The sequence below is a fragment of the Suricata suricatta genome, chromosome 9 (assembly GCF_006229205.1).
Source record: "Suricata suricatta isolate VVHF042 chromosome 9, meerkat_22Aug2017_6uvM2_HiC, whole genome shotgun sequence".
Classification (NCBI taxonomy): Eukaryota; Metazoa; Chordata; class Mammalia; order Carnivora; family Herpestidae; genus Suricata; species Suricata suricatta.
Window position 1 is genome coordinate 83,504,141 of NC_043708.1, and position 15,261 is coordinate 83,519,401.

The 15,261-nt window shown below is 43.8% G+C and overlaps 1 protein-coding gene across 11 annotated transcripts in view; it reads right to left on the minus strand.

Moving 5' to 3' along the window:
- The window catches only part of PPIP5K1 (diphosphoinositol pentakisphosphate kinase 1), a 40,234-nt gene that overhangs the window by 18,749 nt on the left and 6,224 nt on the right, over positions 1-15,261 (minus strand). For 4 of the 11 annotated variants that reach the window (XM_029951587.1, XM_029951584.1, XM_029951583.1 and 1 more), the window contains exons 8-27: positions 15,055-15,156; positions 14,453-14,614; positions 14,219-14,340; positions 12,858-12,959; positions 12,526-12,612; positions 12,333-12,408; positions 12,090-12,199; positions 11,924-12,006; positions 11,031-11,162; positions 10,745-10,866; positions 10,272-10,454; positions 7,154-7,295; positions 6,762-6,985; positions 6,329-6,456; positions 6,005-6,119; positions 5,734-5,841; positions 4,950-5,066; positions 4,630-4,794; positions 2,637-2,786; positions 1,918-2,008 (exon numbers count right to left, since the gene is read on the minus strand). In XM_029951587.1, coding sequence (XP_029807447.1) covers positions 1,918-2,008; positions 2,637-2,786; positions 4,630-4,794; positions 4,950-5,066; positions 5,734-5,841; positions 6,005-6,119; positions 6,329-6,456; positions 6,762-6,985; positions 7,154-7,295; positions 10,272-10,454; positions 10,745-10,866; positions 11,031-11,162; positions 11,924-12,006; positions 12,090-12,199; positions 12,333-12,408; positions 12,526-12,612; positions 12,858-12,959; positions 14,219-14,340; positions 14,453-14,614; positions 15,055-15,156 — 2,521 coding nt within the window. Of the gene's footprint in view, positions 1-1,917; positions 2,009-2,636; positions 2,787-4,629; positions 4,795-4,949; positions 5,067-5,733; positions 5,842-6,004; positions 6,120-6,328; positions 6,457-6,761; positions 6,986-7,153; positions 7,296-10,271; positions 10,455-10,744; positions 10,867-11,030; positions 11,163-11,923; positions 12,007-12,089; positions 12,200-12,332; positions 12,409-12,525; positions 12,613-12,857; positions 12,960-14,218; positions 14,341-14,452; positions 14,656-15,054; positions 15,157-15,261 lie in introns of those variants that run through there. The other 7 variants (XM_029951590.1, XM_029951588.1, XM_029951585.1 and 4 more) reach the window with 3 other exon arrangements.

Consider the following 15,261-nt stretch of genomic DNA (forward strand, 5'->3'; position numbering starts at 1 on the left):
ATAAACATGAAACAGTGAAAAAGCCATGTTTTTCTGCTCTCAAATGTTTATTGTCTTATAAGCCCTATGCTCAAAGCCAGATGCCTACACACCTAAGTTAAAGAAAACAAAGGGAACTCTATTGCCAATCAGAGGAGTAAATAAAACTTTAAAAAAAATCTGTGAAGCAAATACACCACTCAATGTTCCAGATATGATTGAGAATAGGGTTGGAACTCCATGGTCCCCTCTCCTACTATAGCTCAAAAGGACAGAGTGGGAGGGAAGAGAAATGATTGACACCCAAGTTCTGGGATTTGTGTCTCTACTTCCAAATCCATCTTAGCCAAGGCCTTGGCTTGGAAACTTAATACAGCAGAGATGGATAGAATGGAAAGGAGGTCGGCTTCCTTTGAGCCCACAAAGTAGGTGCCATGGTTTCAGAGGTCCCAGCATTTCAAGGCCACCACAGAAATCAAGAAGCTTAGATGGCTAGTAATCTCTACCCTGGAATTCAAGATTGCTGCTCTATGCAGCACCTTCTCCCACCTTTCATGTGTAAATAGGCTCTAGAATGGGTCTCAAATAAAGCTTGTTAAATATGTCTACTTTTCTTCACAGAAGCTGAAACTACAGGCTTTATCCCAGACCACCCAAGCTTTGTTCCACATTTACTTCCTCCACTAAATAATCTTCTGATGCCATCCTGCCAATCTTCCCCTGTCCAGCCCTTGGATCATCTCAGAGGGTAGTGTCTATGTTATCACCGCCTTATTCTTGACAGTATTCCTTCTTAACTGGGCCTGACACACCTATCCTCATTTCCAGCCTACGTGAAACCTATTTTTTACTGAAACTTCTGGGAAGAAAAGTCCATGTCATAGATCTATCAATTTGTCATTTATTTTTCATGCCCCAAACCATCCATCTCATCTAAGGGATACAGAAGGCTACCTACTCCCATAAAACTAGCCAGAAAAGTTACCAAAACCTTTCTCCCCCTTGCTGGTCCAAATGCTGATCATATTTAGGCCAAGAAATTGGGTGCCAGGGACAAAAGTAACAGAAAAATGAAAGGAGCTAAATGGAGAATATAAGATAGAAAAGAGCCCGAGAACCAAGTCTGGACATCATCACACAATTGTCTCTAACTGCCAGTTTTACTTACTGGCTCACAAGACACTATATTCAAAGATAGCCCCTCCCAAGGACCACTCCCCACTCCCAAAGAATACAATACCCTCTGAGGCTTGGTCCTTCCTGCAGTCTGTGTTCTTAGGAAAGGTTGAATGATGTTCTCCACCCCTCTCCAGGAATCAAAAAAATCAAGAGACATTCCCTCAAAGTCCTGAGAGAAGCCTCTGCCACTACACCAGTCTCAGATTTGTCCCTCAATTTTCAGGAAGGAAGGAAAAAAAATTACAGGATTAGGAGAGGATGAAAGAGGCATGGAGGTAGGAGGGGCCTGAGCAGGGGTACAATAAACATAGGTCTCGAGGAAGACATGGCACAAGTTCTTCAAATGAGGAATAGGACACTTAGGAGGTGGTCACAGGTACATCTATTTATAGTTTTGTCTCTGGTAACTCTGAAGTATCAGAGTCTCCATGGTACCTTAAGGTCAGGGCTAGACTGGGAGGACAGAAAAGGAATGAGAGGGGAAGCCAGAAAAATGTCCTTCAGCCAGAGAAATGGGAGTTGGTGTAAAAAAAGAAAAACAAAAACAAAAGACAAACACCTTCCTGGAATGGAAACAATTATCTGGGATCAAAGTTCACACCTAAACATGGTTTCTCCCAATTCATCCTCCCCAGTCCCACTCAACAATTCCATGGACCAAATGACCCCAACGTCATGACGAAGGTTTCCCACAATAAAATCCCGAAGAACAGACAGACAGCCCTCCCCAACAACAGGTGAGATGCTAGAAGACCATACCGAGGCCGCTCTGCTTCATCTCCGTTGGTGGCCGCGCAGATGAAAAGAGCCGGTAGCCACCAGGCCTCGATGATGAAGTCTCAGAAAGCACCTGGAGAAAAAGGACTCTATATTAGAGAGTTGGTTTGCCACCTCATCCAAGAAGTCTAAAACCCAGGTCCTGAATTCCTGCCCCTATAAAGCCAAGCAATGTCAGAAAGTCTGGAAGAATCAAAAGATTTTTATGGGGGAAGAAGAATGAAAAGGGAGTGGGGAGTGTACTTTGCAGAGGGAACTGTGCAGGGAATCCCATATAAGAAGGCACTTGTATTTCCAAGATGCCTGTCCCCATAGCCCTTCTATCCCAAATCTGAGAAATCACTATTCAACTATTTTCAGTTCTCAGCAGAGCAGTGTTCCTTAATCTTGTCTATTCCTCCACGGGACTCAGAAAGCCAATCACAATAGCTGAGTCACCATAAGAAGTAACATCTGGCTACCCTCTCTTCTTTCCATGGGACAGCAGTGGTTATGGCAACCACACTCAGTTTCTTATCCAAACCAAGAAGCCCTCCCCTCCATGTCTGGAGATGTGAAACAGATTTCTAAAAAGGCTGTAAGGGCCTAATCACACAAACCCCAACATACACCCCCCGCAACTCCCAGATAGTGTTCTGAGTCCCTAGGTCCCAAAAGGCAAGGACAGAGGCAGGAAAGGAAGATGAAGTAGGGAGGGACACCTGTGTGTGTGATGCCAGGTGAGTGGTGGACACAGCCCGGGGCTGTAGGCCGATGGCTAGGGAAGGCCGGGGGAGGTCTCCTGACCTCCTGCGGCGCCGTCCCCGAAAGGGGATCAGGTCCAGGTTCCCCGTGCACTGCATGTTCATGACCTGCAATTAGACCGGGTGGAAAGCCGGTCACGGCTCCTTTAACTCCCAGGCTCCCAAAAGCCCCAGTGCCCATTGGTAGAGCTTGTTATAGGCCTGGAGAGGATTATCACCTAGGACACAGCTGCTATGAAGGTCACAGGTCTATATTCTAAAACTGTCCAAAAATATGAGATGACAAGAGGAGAAGAAGGGATGGGGGAAGGATTGTAGTTGATAAGGATAAAACTACCAATGCCTGTCCCTATAGAATAAGGAAAGGAAATATTAATATTAAAAGGCTGTGTGACCAAGGAGTAGAGAGAAGATTTTCCTGCAAAGCTGAGGAACATATCTCTTGGGCTACCATCATCTTGGATAGGCCATGGTATAAGCAACACTAGGAACTAAAAGGAAGGAATGTGGTTACAACAGGAAGCTTCTCTGTAGGCCTGAAAGAAAAAAGCCAACTCACCAAGTCTGAGAGATGATACACAGAGAAGTCTGCTTTGCCTATGTCTTTTAACTGATTAAACCAGAAGAAAAGAGGGGGTTAAGCACAACAGTGTCAGAGAGACTGGCAGACGATGTGAATGAGGAAGACATTCAGATGTGGAGAAGCGTTTTACTGGTAGAAGATTATATGTTATTCTATCATGTGATCTACTCACATGAGTTTGTGGGGTACTAGTATACTATGAATAGTAAGTTAACTTATTTATCAAAGAGAAAATGATGCAGACTCCACGTAAAGAAGCTCTGAGTAGTCACAACATTAAATCTATCTTAAAATAATTAGGAAGAAAAAATAGGCCCAAAACAGTTGGCAGTTTGTCTTCTCAGCTTTCTCCAAAATCTCAACTGTAAACCTCTGGCTGAACCTATGTAAACTAGTTACAAATTATTCTGAGCTATTACTAAAATGAAAGATCAATTCCTTTAAGACAGAGAGCTGGTACGGAGACAGGTAAACAGATCTGTCTGTCAAAGCAGGACCCAAATCAGACAGTCAGAGTCACTGAGACAGGGATAAATCATGGGGTCAAAAAGAGTGTCATTGGGCCAAAGAGGAAAATAATCTCTGCAGGAAAAAACTCAAACAAAAATCCAGTACAGTTAGCTGGATACAATGTAACAGTTACAACAGTTCCTTCCTCTAGGCTAGAGAATTAGAACCAGGCCTAGAAATAAATTCCAAAAATAGCAGATACAGGCCTACGCTCATAGACCTCCTCATCAGAATAGAGGCAAGACAGAGACCTCCAGACTTGCTTCCCTTGCTGGCATGAGTACCGATAACCATAAAGGAATAAAATTAAAGTGCTATATAATTACTCCTGTTAGAGCTATAATTTTTACCGAAGGCAACAAAGAGATGGAGAGAGCTTGGCCTTTAATATCAATTGTTTTATTATTATAGTTACTGTTTACTGAGCATCTATATGGTGGATATTACTTGTGTTTCACAGATGAGAAAAACCAAGGCTTTGAGAAGCTACCTGTCCAAGGTCACACAGCTTCTAAATATCAGCCTGGGAGTTTAGCCCAGCGTTCATGCTGTTTCTACTATATTTCCTTTAAAAGAACAGCCTTTTCAAATTCATCCAGAGGCTCATTCTCATCTCTTAAAATCCTATCTCTCAGGCACCTCTCACTGACATCTCTTTAATCTCAGAGGCAGCAATCAGCTTAAAGGAGCTTTACTGGGGGACCAGCTATGAAACAGAGATTAAATAAAACATATCCATCAGGGGCAGAAGGACTCTGTTTAAGGTCCCACGAATCCCCCCAAGGGGATTCAGAGGATTCATGGATATTGTCCCATGAGCAATTCCACCACTTCTTCCTTCCAAGCCCCTCCCATTACCTCCATGGAGCCGGCTTTTCGGTTACGAATGAGGGGTGATCTCCTTGGGAGGCCAGGACCCTCAGGGGGCTGAGGTGAAGTCTGCAATGCCCGATCTCGCTCATCTGATGCCTTCCCTGGGCACAGGTTCTCCATGCTGCCTTGGTCTGCTTTCATCTCCTCATTCTACCCAACAATAAGCACAGATAGGAGAGGAGTTAATGGCCTCCAGCCTCCTAATCCCAGACTCCCCAACCCTTTTGCCTCCCTATAGTGTTTCCAAGTTTCCCACCACTTGATTCCTAAATCCTCTAATTTAAAACTCCAGCACTCCAACCCACCTCAGAAGAAGCTGGACGGAATCCACAGCCAGTTGGGGCATTGCCTTCTTCCTCAACACCTTTCACTCCAGGACTGAAGTGTAGCTCCACATGGAACCGCTCCTCTGATAAGGGATCCTATGGGGTATCAACAGATGAAGGGACAGTTGGAAAAGCTGAATTTGGTGGTGGAAGAATAGGCAACGGACAATAGAGAGGAACTCAAGAGGATACATCCTCCCAGGGCTGAAGTTCCAGTATCTTACTCTACTCTGGAGCTGATCTATTGTAAGCTTCTCCTCCTATTGTAAACTATAGTCTAGCATTAAAGGAACCTCATTCCCTCACCTCCACCATTTGCAATCTACCACCCCACACAACCTACAGTTCTATACACAACCTCTAACCTCCAGTTCTACAACTCTTTCCATCCATCTCCCACAGTAATTCAGCTTTGCTATAGTATATACAGCAGCATACTTAAAGATATCTTTGTGAAGCTAGATGAAGATCATCTAACAATATTTGAGTAAAAAAGACTCATTATAACATCATCCCAAATTCTATACCCTCCCTAATGCAGAAATATGTTCTATGGTATCTCTCTGGCTCAAAACCATCTCAAAACACTTTTTCTGTTCCAATAGGAACCTCCTGGATGCTCTGTGTGACATGCTGTGTTTGCGTGTCACATCTAGCTGAATTCTACAAATTATAAGGATATGAAAGTTTCTTTCTAAGATGAGAAGGAGGAGAAAGAAGGGGCACCCTCCTCACCCTCACCCTGTTGGCTAATTTTCCTCACCCGTGTGTTGTCCTCATAAAGCATGATGACAATCTGGGTCATATAGTTGAGCTCTGAAATGGCACTAAGATAAGCCAAAGCTCGCTGCCATTGTGCATCCTGGGTCTCCTACCAAACACAAGAGGAAAGTCAATGACCAAGGACAAGGAAGTCAGGGAAGGGGCAGGGAGACAAAGAGAATACATAAAGCTTGCAATAAAAAAGTAGGAAGAGGAGAGTAAAAGAATGCTTGGAAAAAATGGTCATAGGTTGAAGGAAGAAGAATCCTTACATCAAGAAGTCCCCCATAACGAAAGACACTGAGTAGAGAGTGGACATGGCTTTCACTGGTGAAATAGAGACGTGTTCGAACATGGCGGCCTGGGGAGAGCACTCCTCGGGAGTACCTGAGATGAGAGCTAAGTCATTCACACTGTCAGATACTCTTCTTCCCACCCCTCCACAAACTCCTTCCTCCCAACTCAAAGACTTCTTTCCTTTCCATCCCAGGATCCCTTCCATTCTTGGTTGCCCAAGCTATCCCAGCCTGGATTCCCCCCAGGGCTCTCTGACATGCCCCTCCCTCCATCCAGCACCCTTCCCAGCCCTCCCTCACAGGGGATGCAGCTTGTTGACAGACTCATCCTCGTGGGTTCTCTGCAGGTCAAGTAGTATCTTCCGCAACAGTGGAAGACAGAAGCCCACAGCAATTTCCAGTTTCTCCTCCTGACTGATCCCGTATTCCTAGGGGCCACAGGCCAGGAATAAGTACCTTGATTAATCCTGTTTGCCTCTTGCCTCATACTCCCAGGCCCAAGATGATGCTTGTCTTCATCTCAGGTCTAGAGTTTCTTTCATATCCATTACTTCTCCCTCTCCAGGTTTCTCCTCAGTTAGCCTCTTGTACTTACTCAGAGCCAGAGTGAACCCAGGGAATAATAGCAACTCAACTAATTCTTTCTCTAAGTTTCCTTTCCCTGTTCCCACACCATCCCTGCTTTCTGTTTTTCTCCCCTTCCTTTCCCAGTGCCCCAGGCTATGAGACACACCTGGGGAATGACCACATCAGCCAGTGCCTTAGAGAGACGTAGCAACTCTGCTGTGCCTTGAAGTCCCAGACTCCCATTGTGCTGCACATCATACTTGACACAGTCATAGATATCAGGGATCTTACTGATATCATAGCGCCCACTCTTCTGTCGAAAGTCACGCTCCAGCTTGCTCCAACGCTGTAGCATGAGCTCTAGAGTCTCACTGTGGTAGAGTTGCAGGTCTGGAAGGAAGATAGACAGTCAGAAAGAACCAAAGATTTTATCTCTAACAAAAGGCCCTAACAAAGGAGGATGCCTTGTTTCAGACATTTAGAAGGAGGGCACAGGAGAGCCTGAGTAACCCATCCATACCTGAAACCTGGAGGGAAGATAGTACTATTCATACCCACCTACAGACTTGGGGTCCTGCATCCTTTCCCGGATCTGATGAGTGAGGTTTTCAATCAGGGCAAATACCTGATCACAGACCTTTACAGGATTCTGGATGATAGCCATGGAGTTGAGGAGGGAAGTGCTTCCAGTGGGAGCGAGCTATGAGCAACAGAGAGATGAAAAGCAAGATAGACTCTGTGCCGAATGCCCAGAATCCTGTGAGCCTATTACAAAAACTGCCTGCAAGTAAGATCTGTTTGTAGGCTCACTCTAATGGGGATTCATGGGCTACAGGGCAGACCACCAGCTCCAAAATGAGGGGACTGCTCTAATACACAGTCATCTAAGAAGGGTTGAGGGTAAAAGTCTTAGAATCCAGAAGAAATCAAATAAACCTAGGTTATTTTATTGGGGGTTCTAAAATACACATGGAAAATACTGGGGAATAAAGATGAAGCCAAACCCCTCAAAATCCCTACAGAAGGTTTTCATGAGTGGGTAACAGAGATAACAAAATCTTTTCCTCTAAAAAAAGCTGTAGCTTGAACCTACAGCAGAGGTCCTGCCTCAGAACCAGATTCCAGCTCAAGCTTTCAGGACAGTGACAGTCAATGAAGAATGGGAGGTGAAAAGAGGATTATGGGTGGAATGTACACATTCAACTTAGATCCTCACAAGTCCCATTTTTGCTAGCAAAAAGAAAAGAGAAAAAAAGTTTTAGTTTTTTGAATTTGACATTGATTGGAAAATAAGAGAGCAAGGTCCTGCCCTTATAAGTCCTGCTCGGGAAAAACACAAAAAATGCCATTCTCTAGACAAGACAATGTGCTCAGCTACTTATCTCATTGAAGAACTCACCAGAAACGATTACACCATATTGTGAATATACTTAATACCACTGAACTGTACACTTTAAAATGATTCAGGTGGGGGGCACCTGACTGGCTCAGTTGGTAGACCATTCAACCCTTGATCTCCAGGTTGTGAGTTTGAACCCTATGCTGAGTGTAGAGATTACTCAAAAAAAAAAAAATCTTAAAGAAAGATTCAAGTGGTACTACAATTTCTAAAAAATATATACATTATACATTTTTCTTAAGAAATGAGCCCAACAGAAATGAGGAGCTATCAGTGGGAGGATAGTACAAATCACTATCTGGCATATCATTCTCAGGCCATCATGGTCTGGATACACAGGAAAAAAAGATGACACTGGGTAATGGCATCCACTGTGATTACTACTGTGAGGCAGTGCACTTCAGTGGCGAACAGTCGGGGCTCTCGGTTTAGACTCCTTGGGTTAGTACTAGCTGGAGGACCTTGGAAAGGTTGCTTAAATTCTTCTGAGGCTAGGTTTTCTCATTCACAAAATGGGAGTAGTACAAGTCCACAGTTCTTATGGTGGATTAAATATGGTCAGTAATTCTTTGTCACCTTCCCCTTGTGTACAATCTACACTGTGCATTGGCCCTGTGACTACTTAACCCACATAAAATAAAATAAAACAAAACCAAAAACCAAAGTTATATATTACTAATTAAGTCTGGACGTACACTTTAAAAGAGCTCAGGGGGTGCCTGGGTGGCTCAGTCAATTGAGCATCCAACTCTTGATTTTGGCTCAGGTCATGATCTCCAGGTTATGGGATCGAGTCCCACATTAGGATCTGTGCTGATCTGTGCCACCCAGGCGCTCTCTCTCTCTCTCTTTTAATGTTTTATTTATTTCTGAGAGAGAGAGAAAGAGACAGCATGAGCAGGGAAGGGTCAGAGAGAGAGGGAGACACAGAATCTGAAGACAGGCTCCAGGCTCTGAGCTAGCTGTCAGCACAGAGCCTGACATGGGGCTCAAACCCACAAACCGTGAGATCATGACCTGAGCCAAAGCCCGATGCTCAACTGACTGAGCCACCCAGGTGCCCCAAGATGCTCTCTCTTTCCTTCTGTCCCCTCCCCTGCTCAAGCATACTCTCTCTGTATATTAAAAAACTGAAAATAAAAAATACAAGAGCTTGGAAGGAAGCACCTGGATGGCTCAGTCAGTAGTTGTTTGGCTCTTGATCTCAAGGTTGTGAGTTTGAGCCCCATGTTGGGTGTAGAGATTACTTAAAAATAAAATATTTTTTAAAAATATAAAAGCTTGGCAGCTTCTACTTTTGGGGTGTCCGAAGCTACCATTTAAGAAGTCTGGCTACCATGCTAGAGAAACCACATGAAGAAAATATGTGGAGAGGACAGGCTCTAAGACTATAGGTAGAGCATGAAGAGGAAGAGAGCCCAGCCTTCTTAGCAACCCAGTCAAGCCTTCAGATGGTTTCAGCCCCAACACGTAGACAACATCTGGGCAATTTTAGGGAAAACCCCAAGGAAGACCAGATGAACCTAAAACTATGAGTAAGATAAAATGGATATTGTTTTAAGTTATTGAGTTTTGGGGTAGTTTTTTAAGCAGCAATAAATAACTGAAACATTATTTCATTCAAAATCCTTGGGACCAGATGCTTTAGAACTGAGAATTTTTCAGACTTTAGAGTTAATATAGCACAAAGTCATTCATTATATAATACCTCTAGCAAGGCTTAGGGCATCACTAAGCACATTTATATTTCGGCAGCACAATGTATGACTATTTACACTAAACAAAATAAATAGGCATTAGTAATAGTCTTTATTTATCTATTTATCTATCTGTCTATTTATTTATTTATCTTGAGAGAGAGAATGTGTGAGCAGGGGAAAGTCAGAAAGAGAGAGAGAGAGATCAAGCAGGATCTGTATTGTCTGTGTGGAGCCTGATATGGGTCTTGAACCCATAGACTATGAGCTTATGACCTGAGCTGAAATCAAGAGTCAGATACTTAACTGACTAAGCCACCCAGGAGCCCCAAGAATTAGAAACAGTCTTATAATGTCAGGTATTGCGACCAAATGAATATTGGTGCCTAATCTTTTTTATTTCTGAAATTGTGGGAAGAGATTGTAGACCCATACTTAACTCAAAGGGTAAAGATTGAATGAGATAATGTATGGAAAGCAGTGTCTATCATGTAGTAAGTACCATTATTGATCACTATAACTTAGAATTCTAGGAATCTGAGATGAGGGTACATGGGGCACAAAAATAGGGGAGTCTGACCTGATCATAATCCTCAGGACCAAAGGGTGCATCCTGCTGCAAAATATGGTGCAGCCGAGCCTTTACCCGGTGCTGGCAGCTGCTCAAGGAATCGCCATCGCTGTCCAGGAGCCCATTCATGTTGGCACTCTTCACCATTTGCACCAAAATGGGTGTTAGCTCCCCTTCTAGAGCCAGAAGGCCCTGGAGGGGAAGCACAAAATCTATTAGTTTTCCTTCCAGTCTACTTCTCCTAAGCCTAAATGGTCTCAAAGATCAAATGAGAGCTGGTGTGGAGGGGAGGAGAACAGGTCAAGGGGCCTTTCCCCACTAATTACTCTAAGCTCAGCCTCAGTGGTACAAATGGGTCAGATACAAGCAGAAACTTCTCCAAGCCAGCACATAAATACCCTGACATTTCCCAACTAGTCCTCCAAACTCTCAGCCTCTCTACCTATTGGATGCTGGGACTGTGGGAGAACTGGAGTGTGCACCTTGGCAAAGGCAGCAGCAGTCATCTGGACACGGCCCTCATCAGAGGCATAGATCTTGAGATCATGGCGGAAAGTGCTATGGAGACGAAGTAGCCCACAACCAGGAAAGCCAGCATAGTCACCTGAGGGAGAAGGGGGACGACCAAGAATGGACTGCTGTACATACCCACACGGAAGAATGCTCCTTTCCCCCTTTAACTTTCTCATTGCCTCTGTCTCTTCACTCCCTCAATTTATTCTCCAATTATCTGATCCAAGCCCTGCTATTTGTCCCCAAAACACTCACCCTGTCCACCAGGGTACATGCAGCGAAAAGCTCTTCCCAACTCTTCAGCCTGAACACGGCCAGCAGGAGTCAGTTCTCCACCCCACTTCAGTACCAGCAACAGAGATGGGGATAGGGTCTCCTGCTGCGGATCTGCAGGAGTAAGGGGAAGTGAATCAGTCTAGACCTAAGGAAAATAGCATGAGGGGGCACCTGGGTGGCTCAGTCAGTTAAGCATCTGACTTCGGCTCAGGTCATGATCTTAAGGTCTATGAGTCCAAGCAGCATTGGGCTGTCTGCTGTCAGCATAGAGCCTACTTTGGATCCTCTGTCCCCTCTCTCTGCTCCTCCCTGCCCCCCCCTCAAAAATAAATAAACATTAAAAAAAAAAAGAGGAAAGGAGTGGGGACATCTATATATCAGGTCTTATGAGAAGCCCAGAATGGTGATTTGGGGTAGAGGTCATCTAAAGGTTTTATTTTTTAAATTTATTTTTTATTTTTACTTTTTAATTACAACCAAGTTAGTTAGCATATAGTGCAATAATTATTTTAGGTATAGAATCCAGTTATTCATCCCCTATGTAGAACACCCAGTGTTCATCCTAAAGGTTTTGCTTATTTTTTTAAGTTTATTTATTTTCTGAGAGGAGGAGAGAGAGACAGAGAAAGAGCAAGAGCACAAGTGGAGGAAGGGCAGAGGGATAGAGGGAGGGAGAGAATCTCAAGCAGGCTCCACATTGTCAGTGCAGAGCCTGATGTGGGGCTCAAACCCACAAACTGTGAAATCATGACCTGAGCTAAAATCAAGAGTCGGACACTCAACCGACTGAGCTACCCAGGTGCCCTGAGGTCATCTAAAGGTTTAAGAATAAGAGACTTGAGTGGTAATGGGAAGGCAGTATTATATCTTACCTTGCCCCTCATTAGTAGCTTTTACTCCATGAGGGTAGTAAGTCAACTGCACTTTCCGGTTGATGCCTGAGAAATGACCATACCTGCAGGATAAACTCAGTTTACTTACCATCCCAGCACCTAGTTCTCACGGTCATTGGTTCCCCTCTTCCATCCCCTTTCTCACATCTCCAGCACAGACTTCAGCTGCTCTAGTTTCCCAGTCTTCTCCTCGATCTCACCACCTGGTTCTTTCTCCAGTTCAGACAATAACAGCCTTGTGATGTCCAGCACCTCCTGGAGGAAATAATAAGGTATCCATGCAGGAGATCAACCAAGTCCTGGCCAGTTACCCTTGCATCCTGGTGTCTCATTGAGGGCCCCAATCCCATACCCATCTGGGTCCTCCCAGCCAAATTCACAACCTTACCTGTAACTGCTCAGGCCGCTTCAGTTTTAATTTCCCTGTCTTGTAGCCACCATGTTTTTCAAATAGACTGAAAAATCTGAAGAAATAAGGAAAAGCTTCAGTATGGGGTAAGACAGTCAAAGCCTTTGGGAACTTCCCCATTCCTATCTCCCTCACAAAAATCTATTTGTCTAAATTAAGACATTCATCCTACCTTGGATGTGTCACCTCCATCTTCATTTTCTGCTTGGGGGTACGATCTCCATGACGGATAATTGCAATGACACAACGGAGTTCCATCCTAAGATAGGGAATGTTGTTAGAACCTTTCCTCCAACCCACCCCACACCACCTCCCATCATTTCCTCCTCCTCAACGTGTCAAAGAGCAGAGGAAAAATTGAGATTAAGAATATAGGCAGGGTTAAGGAAATTGCCTAGAAGACACCCAGCCTCCACTAGTCAGATGGTATAGTGTCAGAAAGTAACCACTGGTCTGAATCAGATGCCTTAAGTAGGTTACTCCAGGTTTTATACTTTTGCTCACATAGTGCCAGATGTGGTAGGGACAATGGGAATGTCTTCAGCCTCTGTGGGGATGGACCATGGAATCTGGAACTGTGGAGCAAGCTCCCGCATGATGGTGTTCCTAGAAGGAGAAACATGAAGAAATGTATGAAAATAAATGAAACAGAACTACATATATGAATAAAGCTCATAGAAACTAGCAAATTACAGAAGAATACATTAGATGAACCCTAGAAACATGCCTGAAGAAAGTCCCCATAGATGCATTAAAATATTAATAAATACATGGGAATGACCAACACCAAATTAAGGATTATAGTGACCTCTGGGTGGAAAAGGAAGGGATGTAACTAGTAAGGGGTATTCTTAATATTTTATTTAAGCCTGGGTGACTCTGTCAGTTAAGCGTCCAACTTTTGCTCAGGTCACGATTACCGCAATTCATGAGTTTGAGCCTCACATTGGGTTCTCTGCTGTCAGCACAGGGCCCACTTCAGATCTTCTGTCCCCGTCTCTCTCTGCCTCTCCCCTGCTTGCACTCTCTCAAAATAAATAAACTTAAAAAAATTTTATATCTAATGTATTTATTTATTTATTGAGAGAGAAAGAGATAGTGGAAGCGGGGGAGGGGCAGAGAGAGGGAGACAAAGAATTCCAAGCAGGCTCCCGGCTCTGAGCTGTTTCCATAGAGCCTGATTCAGGGCTCGAATTCATGGACCCTGAGATCATGACCTGAGCTGAAGTTGGATGCTTTACTGACTGAGCCACCCACGTGCCCCAGAAAGATTTTATATATAAAAATTAATGGTGAATACATGAATACTCAGTATATGCATCATTCCTTATACATTATTTTTTGGCTTTTTAAATAATTTATTTTGAGAGAGAGAGTTCTTGTGTGTGTGTGCATGAGCAGGGGAGGAAGAGAGAGAGAGAGAGAGAGAGAGAGAGAGAGAGAGAGAGAGAATCCCAAGCAAGCTCTGTGCTGTGAGTGTAGAGTCCAATGTGGACCTTGATGTCATGAACCTTGAGCTGGACATTTAACTGAATGAGCCACCCAGGAACCCCTTCTTATACATTTTTACATGTTACATGGTAAATTTTTTAAGTCAAATTTTAAAACAGTATTGCAGTATGATCACATTTAGTACTATAAATACAGTTTATTTATTCATGGTAGAAAAAACATTGTTATGTGTAAAACTGTTAACAGTTTTAACTGGGAGTGCAGTGGTAGGAAGGCAAGAGGAATAAGTAGCCCTTTTTCTATTTTCCTTTTTCACTTTTAAATCCTTTTTACAAAATTTAAAATAAAGCAAAAAGCTTTCTAACTCTCTTCTCTAAGCCCATACTCCTCAGTCCAGACCACAGTGTCCTTACCCCAGGATCTTGGCACAGTCATCATAGTATTTCATCGAATTCTTGACAAAACTGAAGCCATTGACATCACACACAAAGGAGTGACCATTGGCACGAAGAAGGTCAAAACCACAAACTGTTTGCTGCAGGGGAAAGAGGCAAGATGAGAACAAGAGAACCACTCTTCCTTCCAGACCCCTGCTCCTGTCTCTTTCCCCCATTCCACAGCACCGTCCCCCAAGGGCTTTGCTCCACCTTAAAAGCTACGCAGACTTTCCTGGCCACCAGCTTTTCCATGGCAGTCAGCATGACTGGATACCGAATCTCTTTCCCTTCACTGTCTCGTTCAACCTTCCCATCCAGAGCTGGAGATTTTCTGGCTTCAGCATGGGCATAATCTGGCCCCACTGTATATACCTGCAGGTACATAGCATCACTGAGTATGCCCATCGCTCATCCTGCATATGAGAAGACAACATGAGCACTAGGTCTATAAACTAATGGGGGAAAAAAAAAAACTCTTGAGTATTAAGAATAAGGAGACTGACATTTTCCTTACTGAGTTCCACCAAAGTATCTTTATGAAGGAATCTCCTTGGGATTCCAGCACTATTTATTACCTAGTCCTCATTAAGAAATAACTTACAACATTATACCATTTTCCATGTTACCCTAGCCCTTGCTCTGATAGTAACAATATAAATGTCTACTTCTCTCATTATCTTCACCTGAATGTAAAAGCAAATCACATTCACACTTTATTTTCTATGACTCTCTCCATACACTTCTACTTGCTTCCCAAGCACCCCATCCCACCAGACATTTATCACTTCTTAAATCCCTGTATCCACCATAACCTTGACATCTGTGCCATCTGTTGGCATAAACTCCTCATAGATGTATGATCCTGTCTTTCGGACGCTGCTCTCAGGAGAGTAAACGCTGCTTCGGCTGCCAATCTGCAGGAAGAAAAGGAAGAAAAAAACGTTGCCTCCACATTGTCCCCAAATTCTCTAGTTCTTGTCCTTCTACCTATGTGTCTTCCCCAAACGCTCAAGTATCTT